General features: G+C 41.0%; 1 protein-coding gene across 9 annotated transcripts; it reads left to right on the top strand.

Moving 5' to 3' along the window:
• Positions 1–2,680: 2,680 nt before the first annotated feature.
• Positions 2,681–12,351, top strand: LOC120470053 (serine/threonine-protein kinase pim-3). Of its 9 annotated transcripts, none has more exons than XM_089130849.1 (12): positions 2,681–2,877; positions 4,468–4,562; positions 4,709–4,759; positions 4,862–5,240; positions 5,659–5,835; positions 6,056–6,144; positions 7,218–7,287; positions 7,523–7,617; positions 9,619–9,908; positions 10,160–10,229; positions 10,319–10,413; positions 10,787–10,923. In XM_089130849.1, exons 1-9 carry the CDS (start codon positions 2,799–2,801, stop codon positions 9,769–9,771), a joined length of 1,188 nt encoding a protein of 395 aa, XP_088986975.1. In that variant the 5' UTR covers positions 2,681–2,798; the 3' UTR covers positions 9,772–9,908; positions 10,160–10,229; positions 10,319–10,413; positions 10,787–10,923. The 9 variants fall into 9 exon arrangements, with proteins under 9 accessions (XP_088986975.1, XP_088986974.1, XP_088986977.1 ...); XM_089130848.1 differs by having other exon boundaries at positions 10,081–10,229; XM_089130855.1 differs by lacking the exons at positions 2,681–2,877; positions 4,468–4,562; positions 4,709–4,759; positions 4,862–5,240; positions 5,659–5,835 and adding exons at positions 7,764–7,814; positions 7,917–8,295; positions 8,432–8,608; positions 8,830–8,918; positions 9,441–9,500 and having other exon boundaries at positions 6,081–6,144; positions 10,081–10,229.
• Positions 12,352–18,888: the final 6,537 nt, after the last annotated feature.

Here is an 18,888-nt window from a genome sequence, read left to right as displayed (position 1 = left end):
AATGTCGGCATGTAGATTTGCTCAGAGCGGGACTCTTGTCAAATGTCTAAAATTTTGTGCAGATCTGGGCATTTACAGCCAAGTTACTACAACTTCCTGTTTCTTGGCGAATCATCGACGCCACGGACACGCCCATCGACGAAAACGTGCAGATAGCACAACTTTACATCGTCAATGCCTTTAGAAGGTACAGCAGAAATTTGAAGTCGATCCGACTAAATCCCTAGGAGGAGTTTGTTAAAGTACGTAATGAGTAAATCCTCCAAAAATGGCCGCCAAATTCAAAATGGCGGACTTCCTGTCGAGTTTAGGGTATGGGTTCTTGAGGCTTTTTTGTGCATCTTGATATTATACACGTCCTCACCGAATTTCTGAGGGCTGGGTTGAAAAATATGACGTCATTATGACAAGAAAACATGTAATTTCTCTGTACAGTATACGTTACGTGTTGTAGCGAATAAAGTAAATATATTTAGTATCATATTTGTTTAAATATTATAGACTGTTTTTTTTTATTTAATCAATGTTGATTATGAAAGTGAGCATGCAGCATATGAGATGCATCATGATGATTTTAACCACTCACTTCATTGTGTTTTGTTTTGTAGAAAGACTCTATTTAAAAGATTTTCCTTTAATATAAATATCTTAATTTTGATCAATGTTTTATCAACCAATTGCCTGTATTTAATAAATAAGAAGCAAATATCTAGCAGAATAATAAGGCGCTTGCACAATCACTTGCAATGCACGTGAACTTGGGGGCGCCGAAACCCAGCTTGTGCCTACGCTATCCATTGATCACGCTTCATCAATAATCAATCACGTAAAATGAGAGGCCAAACACAAATATCACTGTGTGTCAAATAAAATGTTTTATTCAGAGGTGGAAGTAACGAATTACAACTACTCAGATTACTGTAATTAAGTAGTTTTTTCGTGTACTTGTACTTTTATGAGTACATTTTTTACTCTGTAATTTTTCTTGTACTTGAGTACAAATTAAGTTAAGTAATGTACTTCACTACTTTAAAAATGCCATTAATTACAAAGTACTTGTACAATTTGAATTCAACAATTATTCAAATCTTTGACCAGCATTTGGGTATCCAATGGAAATAACTGATCGTAGGCGGGCCAATAAAAACCCTTGTATTTGGAGCGAGAAAAAAGCCCGGTTCCTGGAGAGCTATATTCGTCCTCACACGTCCTTCAGTTTGTATTAAAGTGTTATCAAAGAACTTTGCCGTAATGGACATGGACATTCGAGACACTGAATTCATTGAAAATTCCGAAGAAATACCAGATGACGAATGCCTATGACCCCACATGGAGGAGTTGTTCTTATACAGAGGAAGGAAATGAGATGTTTTATAGAAACTTTGTTTCTGCAGTGATATGTGATAGTTCAGTTGTTTTTGTTTTTAAAGTTTGGTAGACCTCACGATAATTTGACTAAAAACATCACTTGAAACATGAGCTTCAGCGTTACTCAGGTGACAAGCACATATACCGTAATAAAGAACATTGTAAACTTAGATTAAAAAGTTATATTGTATGTCATTGTCAACACAATGTTTTATTAATATTGAATCCGTGTTTTAAGCTTACAATGAAGAGTTTAATAATGACTCTTTCATAAAAACAGTATCTTGCCGGCCATGACCCACTGGCATAACAGTGTAACTGCACTGATTGTCAGTCTGTCTAGATGGCACATTTGTGTCAGTGCTAAATGCTGATAACTTTTGAAACTTTTGAAATATTAGTAGGGTACTTTTGGAAATCTTTATTGTAAAAAAAAAAGAAAAGAAAAAAAGAAGTTTATAAATAAAATAACCCAATAAGTTTATTTATTTTGCATTATAATTCATTAATAATAATAATCATATTAGACCGTTTTTATAACTTGGTTTCCATAAAAGTAAATAAATATCACAGGCTAAAAGTAATTAGTAATTAGTACTTGAGTAGTTTTTGAGAGGGTATTTGTACTTTTACTTAAGTACATTTTTAACACCAGTACTTTTGCTTGTAATCGAGTATTATTTTAGCAACTACTTGTACTTGTACTTGAGTACAAATTTTCAGTACTTTTTCCACCTCTGGTTTTATTTATGGTAATATATTATATTTTGAAAATTCTGCATACGGTAAACATCAGAATATCCCTTCTTATGTCAATAAAAAATTCCAAAATATAAAATCTTTTTATAGACACTCATTTTAGGTGGCGTTTGTTCAACTCATTGACTGCAGTACATTGAAAGTAAACATAAACGAAAGTGATATGTTTCCACACGGAAGATCGTGAAGTTCAGTGCAAGCGGTCCATTTTATCTATGTGTAATCTAGGATTTAAATAAATTTTCCACTTTTCCTGATATGTCACCAAATTATCTTAACACATTTTTCAATAGTTGTTCTCTTATTAATCCCGTCAAACCCTAAATTATTCTGACTTTAAATAAAAAAAAAAACATTGTTATAAAATAATACTAGAAATATTGCTTTTTTTATTATGAAGTGAAAGGACAAGGTGAGATGTTTTATGTAGAAACATTAGAATAGAAAACAATACATTTTCCCCGCTGTAAACAATGTAGGCAACGAGAAGAGTTCAGCTTCTCACGCGCATTCGAAAATGACGTCATAGAAGAAGTTGAGCGTTGTCATGGTTCTTTGTGTTGTGTTTGTGTTAGTTCAGCCGTGTGAAACAAACAAATAGCCTACAGTCAGTCTTCGTTGTTTGTTTTGCAGTTTATTTGATAAAGTTACCCAACTGGACAACTGTTATCATGGCAAAGCCCCTCGCTCAGTGCAACTCCCCATCAACATCCACAACCGACGCACCGAGAAATGAGAGAAGTGCTGATGGTAAGTTAAATCAAATGACCATTACAAATCCATCCACACGACCACGCATTATACCATAATTAAACTTAAGTTTTTTCTTTTAATTCCAAGACATGTCTTAAATATTAGGGGTGGGGGGAAATCGATACAAGCATAGTATCGCGATATTTTCTGAGGCAATACTGTAAAATTATCTTTCCGATTTTCTTCATTGGTTTCTCTATCTTTTACTGCTTGAGAACATAGGTTGAATCCGAAATCGCCCCCTAAACAATCATTCACTAAGTTAGGCTTATGGTGCGTTCTATTATACCCAACGAACCGACTCGAACCTCGGATTTGACGTCACGTCCACACTTCAAGCGTTCTATTATGTTTTGCTTGTCCGAGTCGGAGAAAGCTGTTGTAATGGTAGCACTGGCCGAGTACCAGGCACTTACATTAAAATAAAAATATTTTGACTACACCTTATCAAAACGCAGCCATGAACTTGAAAATGTTCACTTTATTTAAAGTGTTTCATGTTAATCTTCTGTTAGCAACGCTAGCAACGTTAGTAATTCACAACAACCGATTCCCATACAGGGGACGCAGTAATACGAGTCATTATAACCGTCATTTAAAATACCAAAGCGGTTCAAAAACAATGAAAACAATTCATTCTTACAAGTCACAGGGCGCAGCCATCTTGAATTCCGAAACTGAATTCTTGCTCGGTGTACTCACGGTTGTCCGACGTCCGAGAGGAGAAATCCGAGGAAAGGGGGTGTGTTGCTAGGCAACGTCTGTCGTCCGATTCGGATCTCCGAGACGGATGAATAATAGAACGCACCATTATTCCCTAAGTTAGTCCACTAATACTATTCGCTTGAAGGAGTGAATGAAAACGAGTGAGTGAATCCGGACAGCCGTTGAGCGTTGTGGGCTAAGTTACACATTAATACTGCAATGTAGGACAGAGACGCGATCTGACACGCGTCCCATTTTCTCACAAATGTTCATGTAAGACTTTATTTAAATCATTTTAGACAGCTCTTATGAGGACATTTGACAAAACGGACGTTTTGGCATAATTTGTGTGTAATGATGTGCTCAAGCCCGAACACCGGTAACACCGACTATCTAGCAATCCTGGAGCTCAACATGTGAGAGGTCTCCTATTCAGAGAATAATTACGTCCTGTGTCCTGGATGTTCAAGAACGGTCAGGGGATCTCTGGATAATCCGTAATTCGTTTGACCAAGAACAAGTTTTTGCACTTCAGTTGAAGATAATGTTTACAGAATTAAATGTGACATTTAATTGAAATGAGTTGAGCAGTCTTATTTTGCTCATTTTTTGTGATGTCTTTGAATAATACGGGGAACATGAATCGCAATATATTGCTTGTATGACAATATATTGAGAATCGCAATAATATTGAATTGTGGCCCAAATATCGCGAGACTATCAAATCGTCACATTGTTGCCAAGTTTTGTAAAAAAAAAAAAAAAAAAAAAAAAGAAACTACAATTGTACAATACAATTTGGTTTACTGCCATATCTCAAATATTACTCTCACTGCTGTCCATGCTTGACAGAATGTCAACTAACCATTAATCTTTTAACAGACGACATTCTGAGCCGGTTTGAAATCGGCAAAATGCTTGGTTTTGGAGGATTCGGCAAGGTTTATGAAGGGAAGCGCTTGGCGGATGATCTTGAGGTATAGTCATTTCTTACATTTATCAATTTAGCAAAATCTTTTTCGTCTCACTATCCATTTCAAGTCCTTTTATTGTATGCTATGTTTACTAGGCTATGTTTGTAAATGTAATTGTAATGGGCTAAATGTTTTGTTTTGTTGATCAGGTGGCAGTGAAAATTGTCAAAAAGTCAAAGAGCATGGAATACGTCAGAATTGTAAGTTTGATCATGAAAACAACATTTTTCCAAAACTGGACAAATATATTTTATTCTAAAATCTTATCAAAATCCTCCAACCAACAATGATCTTTCTTCCAGCCTGGTCATCCTACACCCGTCCCATTAGAGGTCGGCCTGTTAAAATATGTTAATAGGGACCCCAAAGTTAAAGAGATCATTGAACTGCTGGACTGGCAGGACCAGCCTGACCAATATATCATGGTCTTGGAGCGTCCCCCACACTGCGAAGATGTGTCTCATTTTTGGGATAATCGCAAACGCAAACTCAGTGAGGAAACGGCACGGACTATCATGGCGCAGGCAACAAGGGCTGCTCAGACGTGCTGTGACCGAAGAGTTTTCCACAGCGACATCAAGTTACAAAACCTGCTGATCAACAAAAAAACACTTGAGGTCAAACTGATTGACTTCGGGTGCGGGAGATTCCTGGAAGAGTCCGCCTATTACAACTTCCGTGGTATGTATTATGAATCAAGGTTTAAAAAGAGTTTTTATTTTTTAAATCTAGATGAATATGTTCTCACTAAATATGTCGCCTCACGCCTGGTTTGGCCATGGATTGATCTCACTTTTAAAACTCCAGAATTGTGAATAAAAACAACTAAATTATTCATTTACTCTAATGGATACAGAAGGTGTTGATACACGGGGCAACTTTTTTGAGCAATGTTGCAGAGCGATGTTCCTTGGGCGCTTTCTCATTGAGAATGGGCAACAAATTTCTGTCTGGGTACTTTAGATCGGTCATGGGCCCAGTATCTCACCTGGTTTCCTGTTAACGGCAACATTGCTCAATAAGTTGCCCCATGTATCGTCACCTGGAGAAAACATGCTATGGGATTTCAAACTTAACCATCAGACAAATCTCTTTCTAGGCACAAGAAGGTACTGTCCACCTGAGTTCCACACAAGGGGCAATTACCACGCTAAACCAGCTACTGTGTGGTCTCTGGGAGTGCTCTTATTCGTAATGTTGTTTGGACGCTTACCAGAACCCCAAGACCATCTGATGATTAATTATGACATCTGGTCTGAGTGTCACTTGTCAAAAGGTAAAATTGCATTCATTATAAAAAAGATGATCAATTATAATTTCAAATCACCAAAATAGAACAAATGAAACAAAGAAGTAACAGTAACACCAAAACCAGAAAGCTTTATAAAACATGGCTGTTACCAGTTCCAGTTTTTTTTAACCATACAGTATAGCGTAGTCTAATCTCACAGCTTAATAGAAAGACAGCAGGTGTAAAGTTTAAGGTCTCTTCACAGATTGCTGCAACCTGATTCGACGCCTCCTGCAGGAAAACCCAAGTGAGCGGATTGGTTTGGAGGAAATCATTTCCCATAATTGGTTTAAGGTAATGACCCTAATAAGCTAGAAATGAATTTGGATTTACAGGTGGAACTCGAAAAATTAGAATATCATGCAAAAGTTAATTTATTTCAGTAATTCAACTTAAAAGGTCAAACTAATATATGATAGAGAGACTCATAACATGCAGAGTGTGATATTTCAAGCCTTTATTTGTTATAATTGTGATGATTATGGCATACAGCTATGAAAACCTTTTCACAATATTCTAACTGAATTTGGGGTTTCATCCATAATCATCACAATTATAACAAATAAAGGCTTGAAATGTCTCACTTTGCGTGTTATGAGTCTCTATGGCCTCGTTTACACTGCATGGTTCAAGTGACCCAAATCCGATTTTTTCCTCTCATGTGGCACAGATCGGATATGACCTGTGAACGTGTAAGCAGGAAAAAACGCATGGATTCCAATTTTCTCAGATCAGATTCAGGCCTCATTCATATGTGGTAATAAATCAGATATGAATCGGATACGTGCATTCACGTGTGCCATGTAAGCAGACAAATCGGATATTCCCCAGTAAATGCGAGACGTACGTCATTAAAAAGTGCGCGATTATAGGCGCGATGGAAGAAAGGATACACACAGTGGAGCAATGCGGAGGTTTCATGTCTTTTGAGTGTTTTGGGCGATGAGTGCAGGCAAAAATGCAGGGTTGTTACAGAAATAAATCTGTATTTGAAGACATTTCACGAGATAAATGAGGCATCGTTTTAAGTGCTCGCTACAGTGCCTCTCCTCTTATTCTCCGGCGTACGAGACCAATGTTTTGATGACTTTTCAAAATATTGTGGAAAGAAAAACACTGGATAATTTTATTCGCATCTGCATCCATTGAAATTTGTGCTGTTTTGCTTAATTTCCCGGGTCAGAACGTCTGCATTTGGTAGTTTCAGCAGTGTATAGTGTAAATGCAAAAATCGGATATGGGTCACTTTTAAAAGATGATGTAAGCGGGTTGTCAATATAATCAGATATAGTCAGAAAATCGGATTTGGGCATCAAGACCTGCAGTGTAAATGCAGCCTATAACAAATTATTTTTACCCTCGCTCAGGTGTGCGACTCCCCCTCAACATCCAGAACCAACGCGGCTACTGCACCGAGAAATGAGAGAAGTGCTGAGGGTAAATCAAATGACCATTACAAATCCATCCACACCACCACACATTATACCATAATTAAACTTAAGTTTTTTCTTTGAATTCCAAGACATGTCTTAAATATCTAAACAAGTTTTGTTAAAAAAAGAAACTACAATTGTACAATACAATTGGGTTTACTGCCATATCTCAAATATTACTCTCCCTGCTGTCCGTGCTTGACATTTCATGTCAACTATAACCATTAATCTTTTAACAGACGACATTCTGAGCCGGTTTAAAATCGGCGAAATGCTTCGTTTTGGAGAATTCGGCAAGGTTTATGAAGGGAAGCGCTTGGAGGATGGTCTTGAGGTATAGTCATTTCTTACATTTATCAATTTAGCAAATTCTTTTTCGTCTGACTATCCATTTCAAGTCCTTTTATTATATGTTATGTTCACTAGGCTATGTTTGTAAATGTAATTGTAATGGGCTAAATGTTTTGTTTTGTTGATCAGGTGGCAGTGAAAATTGTCAAAAAGTTAAAGAGCATGGAATACATCAAAATTGTAAGTTTGATCATGAAAACAACATTTTTCCAAAACTGGACAAATATATTTTATTCTAAAATCTTATAAAAATCCTCTAATCAACAATGATCTTTCTTCCAGCCTGGTCATCCTACACCCGTCCCATTAGAGGTCGGCCTGTTAAAATATGTTAATAGGGACCCCAAAGTTAAAGAGATCATTGAACTGCTGGACTGGCAGGACCAGCCTGACCAATATATCATGGTCTTGGAGCGTCCCCCAGACTGCGAAGATGTGTTTGTTTTTTGGGATAATCGCAAACGCATTCTCTGTGAGGAAACGGCACGGACTATCATGGCGCAGGCAACAACGGCTGCTCAGACGTGCTGTGACCGAGGAGTTTTCCACGGCAACATCAAGTTACAAAACCTGCTGATCAACAAAAAAACACGTGAGGTCAAACTGATTGACTTCAGGTGCGGGAGATTCCTGAAAGAGTCCGCCTATGACGACTTCCGTGGTATGTATCGGCATGTTGTTAATGTTGTTATGTTGTTGTTAACGGCAACATTGCTCAATAAGTTGCCCCGTGTATCAGCACCTAGAGAAAACATGCTATGGGATTTCATGCTTAACCATCAGCTAAATCTTTCTAGGCACAAGAAGGTACTGTCCACCTGAGTTCGACAGATTGCAAAGGTACCACGGTAAACCAGCTACTGTGTGGTCTCTGGGAATGCTCTTATTCCACATGGTGTGTGGACGCTTACCAGAACCCAAAGACCATCTGAGGATTAAGAATAACACCTGGTCTATGTTTCACTTGTCAAAAGGTAAAATTGCATTCATTATGAAAAAGATGATCAATTATAATTTCAAATCACCAAAATAGAACAAATGAAACAAAGAAGTAACAGTAACACCAAAACCAGAAAGCTTTATAAAATATGGCTGTTACCAGTTCCAGTTTTTTTTTAACCGTACAGTATAGCGTAGTCTAATCTCACAGCTTAATAGAAAGACAGCAGGTGTAAAGTTTAAGGTCTCTTCACAGATTGCCGCGACCTGATTCGACGCCTCCTGCAGGAAAACCCAAGTGAGCGGATTGGTTTGGAGGAAATCATTTCCCATAAATGGTTTAAGGTAATGACCCTAATAAGCTAGAAATGAATTTGGATTTACAGGTGGAACTCGAAAAATTAGAAAATCATGCAAAAGTTAATTTATTTCAGTAATTCAACTTAAAAGGTCAAACTAATATATTATAGAGAGACTCATAACATGCAGAGTGTGATATTTCAAGCCTTTATTTGTTATAATTGTGATGATTATGGCGTACAGCTATGAAAACCTTTTCACAATATTCTAACTGAATTTGGGGTTTCATCCATAATCATCACAATTATAACAAATAAAGGCTTGAAATGTCTCACTTTGCGTGTTGTGAGTCTCTATAACATATTAGTTTCACCTTTTAAGTTGAATTACGTAAATAAATGAACTTTGGCACAATGTTCTAATTTTTCGAGTTTCACCTGTATATTAATATTTGGAAGACACTTTTTTTATCTATTTGTTTGATATGTTCTTAGTTTATTGTGAAACAGGAAAAGTCAAGGTCAAATCTCTTATATGTGTAATGTATGTTTATCATCAACCTGTTAGAAAGGGAAGCGATAGTCAGGAGAGACAGAAGAGGAGGAGTAGGTCGGAGCAGCAGCTGAGGTCAGGGTCAGAAAGTGGACGATCAGTGAAAGTGAAAACGTGTATTTCTGTTACTGTGAATAATGGCGAAAGGTGAAATGTATATTTTTCTTCTCCAATTATTTTTTCCCCAAAACAGTTGCTGTCAAAACCCAAATTTAATGGAGTGGAAAAGATCAAAACATGGACATACATGGCTGCTACGGGACTGAATGTGACCCCTGGACCGGATTACGCACAGGTACTCTGTTTCTCTGTCCAGGTCGTATCCAGATTGATCCGACGCGGCTGAAAAGCATCAACCATTTGAGGAAAATGAGATGCCGATGAGAAAGAGGACAAGGACGGGAAGTTTTGTGAAGCTGCCGTCTCTTCATTATCGCAGCTCAGACCAGACCACTGCACCGATAAATGAGAGAAGTGCTGAGGGTAAATCAAATGACCATTACAAATCCATGTGTTATATTTTAACAAAAGAATCACCATAATGGGTATGCAGTGTGTAATTATTATGTATTTCACACAGAACAGTTAGATATTGAGCTGACACTTTTTATCCAAAGCATCATTTATTTGAAACGTGAAATTCTCTACTGGACAGTGCCTGTGCTCTAGAGGATCATGGTCTTCAGATACCTCTATCCAGTGGTCTTGAAGTCGTTCCTCCTGTTGATCCGCAGGTTCAAACCCCTTCAGCTCCAGTCCACCACAGTCCAGCACCAGATCACAGAGCGGACGTAACAACTCAGGGTGAGTTTACTTCCATATCTCAAATATTACTCTCACTGCTGTCCATGCTTGACATTTCATGTCAAATATAACCATTAATCTTTTAACAGACGGCATTCTGAGCCGGTTTAAAATCGGCAAAATGCTTGGTGTGGGAGGATTCGGCAAGGTTTATGAAGGGAAGCGCTTGGAGGATGGTCTTGAGGTATAGTCATTTCTTACATTTAGCAAATTCTTTTGCCTCACTATCCATTTCAAGTCCTTTTATTGTATATAATGTTCACTATGTGGTGCAATTTACATGTTGTAATTGTAATGAGCTAAATGTTTTGTTGATCAGGTGGCAGTGAAATATGTCAAAAAGTCAAAGAACATGAAAACAACATTTTTCCAAAACTGGACAAAAATTTGTATTCTAAAGTCTTATAAAAATCAACAATGATCTTTCTTCCAGCCTACACCCGTCCCATTAGAGGTCGGCCTGTTGTTAATAGGGGCCCCAAAGTTAAAGAGATCATTGAACTGCTGGACTGGCAATTATTTTTTCCCTAAACATTTGACTATTTTTTTCTCAACAGTTGCTGTCAAAACCCAAATTTAATGGAGTGGAGAAGATCAAAACATGGACATACATGGCTGCTACGGGACTGAATGTGACCCCTGGACCGGATTACGCACAGGTACTCTGTTTCTCTGTCCAGGTCGTATCCAGATTGAGTCGACGCGGCTGAAAAGCATCAACCATTTGAGTAAAATGAGATGCCGATGAGAAAGAGGACAAGGACGGGAAGTTTTGTGAAGCTGCCGTCTCTTCATTATCGCAGCTCAGACCAGACCACTGCACCGATAAATAAGAGAAGTGCTGAGGGTAAATCAAATCACCATTACAAATCCATCCACACCAACACGCATTATACCATAATTAAACTTAAGTTTTTCCTTTTAATTCCAAGACATGTCTTAAAAATTGTTAAAAAAAACTACAACTGTTACAATAATCATGTTACAATCAATGCTACAATAATCGTTACATCATAAGTAGAATGGCATCTATGCTAATTTTAGTGTCTTTGTTTATCCCGAGGTTTTCCCGCAGCCTGCCGGATCCAGGCCGTATCCAGATCTGGCGATGACCTTAGCCTGGACACGATGACAATGCAGTGCTAAAGTGCCAACTAGCCTCTCCCTATGGAGGATCCCATTCCCACTCTACAGATTAAGCGATGTGAATTCGTTTCGCGTCCCTACCCTGAAGTGATTCGAAAATCTGTATCAAATTTAGAAACAAGTAGTTTGTTCAGGCATGAGGGAATTTAAAAACCTGCGCGCATATATTCAAACGCACATAACTATTGAATCAATTCTTAATGTGCATGTGAACGTCTTCAGCAGGGCTCTTACTACCAATTTATCACAGGTTCGCGTTTAAAGTCTATTTAGAAACATTCATATACATTTTTACGTCACAGTTACTGTAAATTCGGCCTCTAGTTCATAAACGCCAGAGGAGAACTGGCCCCCGACTGAGCCTGGGTTCTCCCAAGGTTTTTTTTTCCTCCATCGGGTCACCTGATGGAGTTTTTCAGTTCCTTGCCACTGTCGCCTTTGGCTTGCTCAGTTGGGGATATTCAAATCAATTATACTACAGGGCTGTTGAACGCTTGATTCTGATTGGTTGAGAACGTTCTAAAGGTGTGCAATTATTTTCACGGCTAAAGTAGTTTCAGGCAAGTTTGAACCGCATTACAGTTGCTGCACATATCACTGCACGTAGTTAACGGAAAATAGGATACAATTCATAACAAGAGAAGACATGCAGCCCCATGCGCTTGGATCTGAAATTTTCGATGTCTAACTTCACAATCAATTGACACATACAGATTAATTTTAATAAATAAAGTATAGTCCTATCTATAATAGGCTAAATAGAAAATTAAACTGAATAGGCTATATAAATAAATGAATAGTCCTGCTGCACGGATTTTCGTAATTATTCCAGATAATATAACAAATAAATAATTATTGCTAGGCTTACTTGTAAAAAAGTGCTTTGTGTGTTTCATTTATTGGGTTATCTACTGTCAATTATAGAAAACAATAATGAACAAATTAATTAAAACGAAGTTTATAAATAAATAATAATATTGACGCACATTCTTTTCTGTCTCATTATTTCAACGTGTCTCTCTCTCTCTCTCTCTCTCTCATAACTGCATTAATTTGTTCCTTCATCTGAATTAGTGCAAATGTGTTTACCGGAAAGACACCTTATGGAGGTATGGAGGTTACTGTTCAAGATTCAGTTTTAAATTAACGGGGCCTTTTCCGCCGACGTCACAGTTACGTCACGGCGCTAGCTGGAGGCAAAACAAAGTGAAAACTGGAGATGGCCAATACAAAACAGCACAGATTTGGCTACATAATAAGGAGCTTAAATAATGTTACTATTATTAAATGTCATCTTGTGGTGTTGTCTGGTGCAAGAATTGATGAAAAAATGAAGAGAGCCAGCGTCTTCAATGTGCCATAGACCTCGGGACAAGATATCCAAAACGCGCTCAGGCTTGCAGCACCACTGAGAGCAGCCTTCATGTCGCCTGCGGCCTGAATTTCAGCCAGCTCGCTCTGAATGGCTGCCTCGTCCAACTGCAGCATTTTCACCGCGTTTGTGGAGAATTCTCCGCTTGGGGTGATGGTGAATGGATCACGCACAAATCCAATGACATCCCTGGAAATAAAAAAAAGTCATCAAATCTAGCAGAGAAGTTGTCTTTTAATTGTGTGATAAATATCTTCATCTTGTCTATTATGTTGCCTTCTCCCACCGTCTTCAGTGTGTTGAAGTGCAGTAGCCCAGGGCTCGAAATTAACATTTTTACTTGGTAGCACTGGTGCTACCAACTTCAAAAAGTTAGGAGCACCAGCAAAAATTAAGGAGCACCCACCAAAAATTAAAGATCACCACAACTACAAATGCTCCTAATTATATTTTTAGGTCGCACAGGTTAAAATTCAGGAGCATATGTGACCAAAATGGTCGCAATTTCGAGCCTTGAGCCTCCCTGACCACAAAACTGCGTGGAACAGATCAAGTTTGTTCCCAAAGGCTTCAAGTTTTTCCACCAAATCCACCACTGATTTTTCTTTTCCTTGCAGCTGTAGATTAAGTGTATTTAAATGGGAGAAAATGTCTGTTAAAAATGCAACGTTGCACATGTATCCCATGTCTTGCAAGATGCGGAGATGGTCAGCTGCCGCTTTGGACTTACTTTGTGCTATATAAATAAAATGTGACTTTGTTTTAAAAAATCCACTACTTGGGCACGGAGTTCAACGAAGCGCTCCAGTGCTTTGCCCTTACTCAGCCAGCGCACGTCATTGTGGAGTAACAGGTCATCATGAGAAGCCTGGCATTCCAGCACGAATTTGCGGAACAGGCGGTGCTGCGTGCTTGAAGTTCCTCTGATGTGGTTAATAATTTTCATTGTTTTTTCCATCACCTCTTTGAGCTCTTTTTACCTTTGCGCACAGCACACTTTGATGGATGATACAATGGAGTGCGTTAGTTTTAGGAGCGACAGTCTTTATTCTGCTCACCAGACCCTTATTTATTACAATCATGGCAGGTGCACCATCTGTCACTGTCAGGTTGATTTTATCCAGGGACAATCCATGGCTTTTAAAAAAATCCTCCATACTCAAACTGCGTCAAATGACACTTTGGGGGAACGCCCCTCAGCGTAGCGCCTCTGAAGTATGAATGAAACTATGCCAATCTCTGATTGGTGTTGCGTCAAGACGTAATGTGTGACGGCACATAGGCGGAAGCTATATAAGGACCCGGCACACATGAGATGTCAGCTTTTTGTTCTTCAGCAAAGCGCTCTGTGTCAAACTGTCTGTCTTATTTGGTGTTGTTTGTCCCATAAGAATTGTCCTGAATTATTGCAATATGAAATCTGGTGGCTCGGATCTCGCGTTTGCTGAGGCAGCGCGTTGATTTGAAGTCTGCATTGCAATTCAAAATCTAGTGGCTCGGATCTCACGTTTGCCGAGGCAGCGTGGCGATTACGAGTCTACTCAGCAATAAAGATTCTGTGACTGGGATCTCGCGTTTGCCGAGGCAGCGCGTTGATTTAAGGTCTGCATTGCAATTCAGAATCGAGTGGCTCGGATCTCCCGTTTGCCGAGGCAGCGTGTAGATTACGAGTTTACTCTGCAATGAAGATTCTGTGACTGGGATCTCGCGTTTGCCGAGGCAGCGCGTTGATTTAAGGTCTGCATTGCAATTCAGAATTGAGTGGCTCGGATCTCCCGTTTGCCGAGGCAGCGTGTAGATTACGAGTTTACTCTGCAATGAAGATTCTGTGACTGGGATCTCGCGTTTGCCGAGGCAGCGCGTTGATTTAAGGTCTGCATTGCAATTCAGAATCGAGTGGCTCGGATCTCCCGTTTGCCGAGGCAGCGTGTAGATTACGAGTTTACTCTGCAATGAAGATTCTGTGACTGGGATCTCGCGTTTGCCGAGGCAGCGCGTTGATTTAAGGTCTGCATTGCAATTCAGAATTGAGTGGCTCGGATCTCCCGTTTGCCGAGGCAGCGTGTAGATTACGAGTTTACTCTGCAATGAAGATTCTGTGACTGGGATCTCGCGTTTGCCGAGGCAGCACATAGATTTAAGGTCTGCATTGCAATTCAGAATCTAGTGGCTCGGATCTCGCGTGTGCCGAGGCATCGTGTAGATTACGAGTTTACTCTGCTGTGGTGAGCAGGACGGCCGAGGGACGTGAGAGAAAGTGGAAAGTGGTCTCGCATCTCTCACGAAGGAGCGGAGCCATAAAGGGGGAGCGACGGAGTGGATGATCGAGAGAGGAACAGGCCTGCTTTTGTTTGTGTTTTATATTTTATTTGGTAAGCCAGCAGTCGTCCGCGAGGGGCTGCTGGCCGGTATTTTATATTTTATTTTCGGTAGCCAGCAGTCGTCCGTGAGGGGCTGCTGGCAGGTATTTTATATTTTATTTTCGGTAGCCAGCAGTCGTCCGTGAGGGGCTGCTGGCAGGTATTTTGTTTGTTTATTTTGTTTAAATAAAGTTTTATTTTTCATTATTATCCGGTTCCTGCCTCCTTCTTCCCTGAACCTTGTTACATTGGTGCCGAAACCCGGGAAGAGGGAGGAACGCGCTGTCCGAGGGTCCTCGCCGCTGTGGGGAATCCGCGGTGCCATCGAGCATGGTGCGCGAGTCGCCGCAGCTCGCCGTGGGCCGGAGCCTGCTGCCGTCCGCCGCAGATGGGGAGGAGCAGGGAGCGGGGGGACTCGCGGCCATGGACGCCCGAGGTGGGGCGCTGGGGTGAGTTGCCGGTGGGACGCCCGAGCTCGCCGCCGACCGCCTGGGAATGGAGGGGCGGCTGCCTTCCGGGAGGGAGAGGAGGAGTCACCGCCGCTCGCCGTGGGCCGGAGCCTGCTGCCATCTGCCAGTGAAGGGGAGGAGCAGGGAGCGGGGGACTCCTGCCGTCTGCCCAAGGCACCCGAGGAGCCGTCGCCGTCCACCGGGGGCGGGGGAGCGTCGAGGCGTTCACCGAGGGCCATCCAGCGTCGCCGCCGGGCACCGCGGAGGAGATCGCCCAGCTGGTGAGGGACAAGATGGCAGCGCGTTGTGGGAGCCGGACTATTTTTTATTTTATTTTTTTTCCTCTCCCCTCTCTCGTGTCCGTCGCTCCTCAGGCTTCCGTCTCCGTTTCCCTCGGCTCGTCGATCCATACCCCCCAGGGATCGCCGCCGCCGGGGGGGAAGTAGGCACAGTCTCGGGTGTACCCCCCGGCCTGTGAGGGGTGATGGGGGTATGTGGTGAGCAGGACGGCCGAGGGACGTGAGAGAAAGTCGCGAGGCCGGTGTTGCGATTGCTAATGAGCAGCACCTGCGAAGCACACCGGTCTCGCATCTCTCACGAAGGAGCGGAGCCATAAAGGGGGAGTGACGGAGTGGATGATCGAGAGAGGAACAGGCCTGCTTTTGTTTGTGTTTTATATTTTATTTGGTAAGCCAGCAGTCGTCCGCGAGGGGCTGCTGGCCGGTATTTTATATTTTATTTTCGGTAGCCAGCAGTCGTCCGTGAGGGGCTGCTGGCAGGTATTTTGTTTGTTTATTTTGTTTAAATAAAGTTTTATTTTTCATTATTATCCGGTTCCTGCCTCCTTCTTCCCTGAACCTTGTTACATCTGCAAAAAAAAAAAAAAAAGATTCTGTGACTGGGATCTCGCGTTTTGCCGAGGCAGCGCGTAGATTTAAGGTCTGAATTGCAATAAAAAATCTATACTTGGCTCGGATCTCGCGTTGTCAAGGCAGCGCGCAGATTCGGTCTACTCTGCAATAAAGATTCTGTGTGGGGGCGAGGCATGCACAGTCAGCTCCTGAGGGCCCTGGCTGTGTTCTTTGAGAAAAATCTGGATGCACACACAGCCGTGCGTTCGGGTGTTTTCAGCCTCGTGCCTATTGACTTTTTTCTCGAGAGATGAAAGCCAAATATATTGTGAATGACTCGAATCTCGCCGTTGCCGAGGCAGCGCGTATATTATGAGTCTACAATAATAAGGACACATAATCTGTAAAAAACAATTTTAAATAGTAAAAATAAATAATACTGTTGTGTGTGAGGCATTCACAGTCAGCTCCTGAGGGTGCTGGCAGTGTTCATTGAGAAATATCTTGACGCATAGGCCTACAAATTAGTACATGCGCTGTCGGATATTTCAGCCTCACATCTGTTGACTTTCTTCTCGAGGGATGAAAGCCAAATATATTGTTACGGCTCAAATCTCACGTTTGCCGAGGCAGCGTGTAGATTACGAGACTGTAATAATATTAAAACAGTATTGTTTGGTGAAAGAGTACCGCTTCTAGAGCCCCTCCTCTAGGAGCTTGGGGGCATAGACGGCACTCTCAGGCGAAGCCTCAGCCTAAACAGGGCAACCTGAGGGTCGTCCTGCAGGCTATAAAGGCTTCCACAAAGAGGTCCTAGCCAGCTTAGGTTCTCTGCGGGCAGCCCCACCCGCGGTGGAGCGACCAAAGTCGTCCCTTTCGCGGAGCCCGCAGGAAATCGATGTTGCTCTCCCGCCGTTAAACACGTTTCGGGACGCATCGGTTTCCAGCGAACGCAGGCTGCACTGTCCGCCCCACAGGCTTGCGGCCAGGCAGCAATCGCGTCTGCCCATCGAGAATCGTTTTCGGTCCAGCCCTGCCGGAAATCCGCTTCAGGGGATCGAGAACGAATTCCGATTAATACCCGAGGCCAGGCTCGAGAGCCTGGTTCCGTTGGTAAAATAGGGAACATTTGTGTTTATAATGTTTATTGAACATATTTTGTATTTTAATGCCTATATAACACAATATACATTCAGACGCAGTCAGTAATAGAATCTAATGTTGTATTTGATGCGAGACCCGTGGCCACGTGAGAAAAGAACGACGGACTCAAACCCGAAGACTCAAATGAACTAATCATTCCCCTTTCCGGTACTGACAGCATAGACTCTATGGGACTGACAGGAAGAACGAAAGACTCGGACCCGGCCGAACTCGAGACTCGAGAGATGAACTAATCTTTATTCTTCCCGGTCCTGCTATATCGCACGGCACGGCCCAGTAGACAGCACAGATCAGAGTCAGACACTGAAGAGTCAACAGCTAACGTCTCGAGACATGAAAGGAGGAGAACAAACCTGATAAATATGAAGTTGCAAAGGAAAGAACGTCTCGGATCAGGAGGTGAGGTGAACTACAACAAGGTCAGACTGCAATAGCCTGAACTTGAGACCCAGCAACTACAGTTATTTCAGTTGCTTATAATTTGGCTTTGGCTGCATTACCCTATTATTTATGTTATTTTTACAAATGTAATCAAGATTTTCATAAGTACTAGATGTGTTGGGATATTTAACATGACATGTTAATGACATGACATGTTTAATTATATAATTATGAAATGAACGAAATGACTCGATAAAAGATTCGTTCATTTTACTGAACGAGACTCAAAGATCTGAGTCAGTAAAATGATCCGAACTTCCCACCACTATTCTGGACTGGCTGCAGTAACAGACTATGGTTGATATGGTTATGCTTCTGTTTATCCCCCCACTGCTTTGAATTTCGTTTGGACACGGGGCTTTGCATCTCCCTCACAACAGCTTCGTGACAATCGGTGAGTTAAGTTATATTTTAGTTTATTATTATTATTCGGAAGCATCTAGAATTATTTCCAAGCATGTAATAAATGTGAATAAAGATATTATGTCATGGAAATTCTCTTATAAAACGGACAGTGCTCAAAAATGTGGAGGTTCACATGCCTAATGTTTTGTTTCTCTGTCAATGCCGTGCATTCAGCAGGCGAAGTAGGGGTTCAGTTGAATTGATACGTTGTAACTTGAATAAAAGCACATTTTTGGCGTTAAATGTTTTACATCAGTTTATTAATATTGTTACTAAGTTTTATATCTCTCACTAGCAAAGCAGAGCAAAAGCTACAAGGTGTGATATCATTAAATTATTTTTCTCTATATATCTACAAAACATTTGAGCAAGCTAATGGTAAGTGAGGTATGACCATATATTATAATATTATAATTGTATGTATCCATCTAGTATATGGTCACACCTCACTTCCCAATAGCTTGCTCAAAT

Source organism: Pimephales promelas, chromosome 5 (assembly GCF_988280905.1).
Source record: "Pimephales promelas chromosome 5, fPimPro1.hap1.1, whole genome shotgun sequence".
NCBI lineage: Eukaryota > Metazoa > Chordata > Actinopteri > Cypriniformes > Leuciscidae > Pimephales > Pimephales promelas.
The sequence above is the reverse complement of the archived record's forward strand: the minus strand, read 5'-3'. Positions and strand labels throughout refer to the sequence as shown.

Excerpts from the sequence above, each read along its gene's own strand:
- LOC120470053 (XM_089130851.1), top strand. The coding sequence starts at position 2,799 with ATGGCAAAGCCCCTCGCTCAGTGCAACTCCCCATCAACATCCACAACC. Across the intron at positions 2,878-4,467 it reads AAATGAGAGAAGTGCTGATG|ACGACATTCTGAGCCGGTTT; the intron begins GTAAGTTAAATC and ends ATCTTTTAACAG. Across the intron at positions 5,836-6,055 it reads TGAGTGTCACTTGTCAAAAG|ATTGCTGCAACCTGATTCGA; the intron begins GTAAAATTGCAT and ends GTCTCTTCACAG.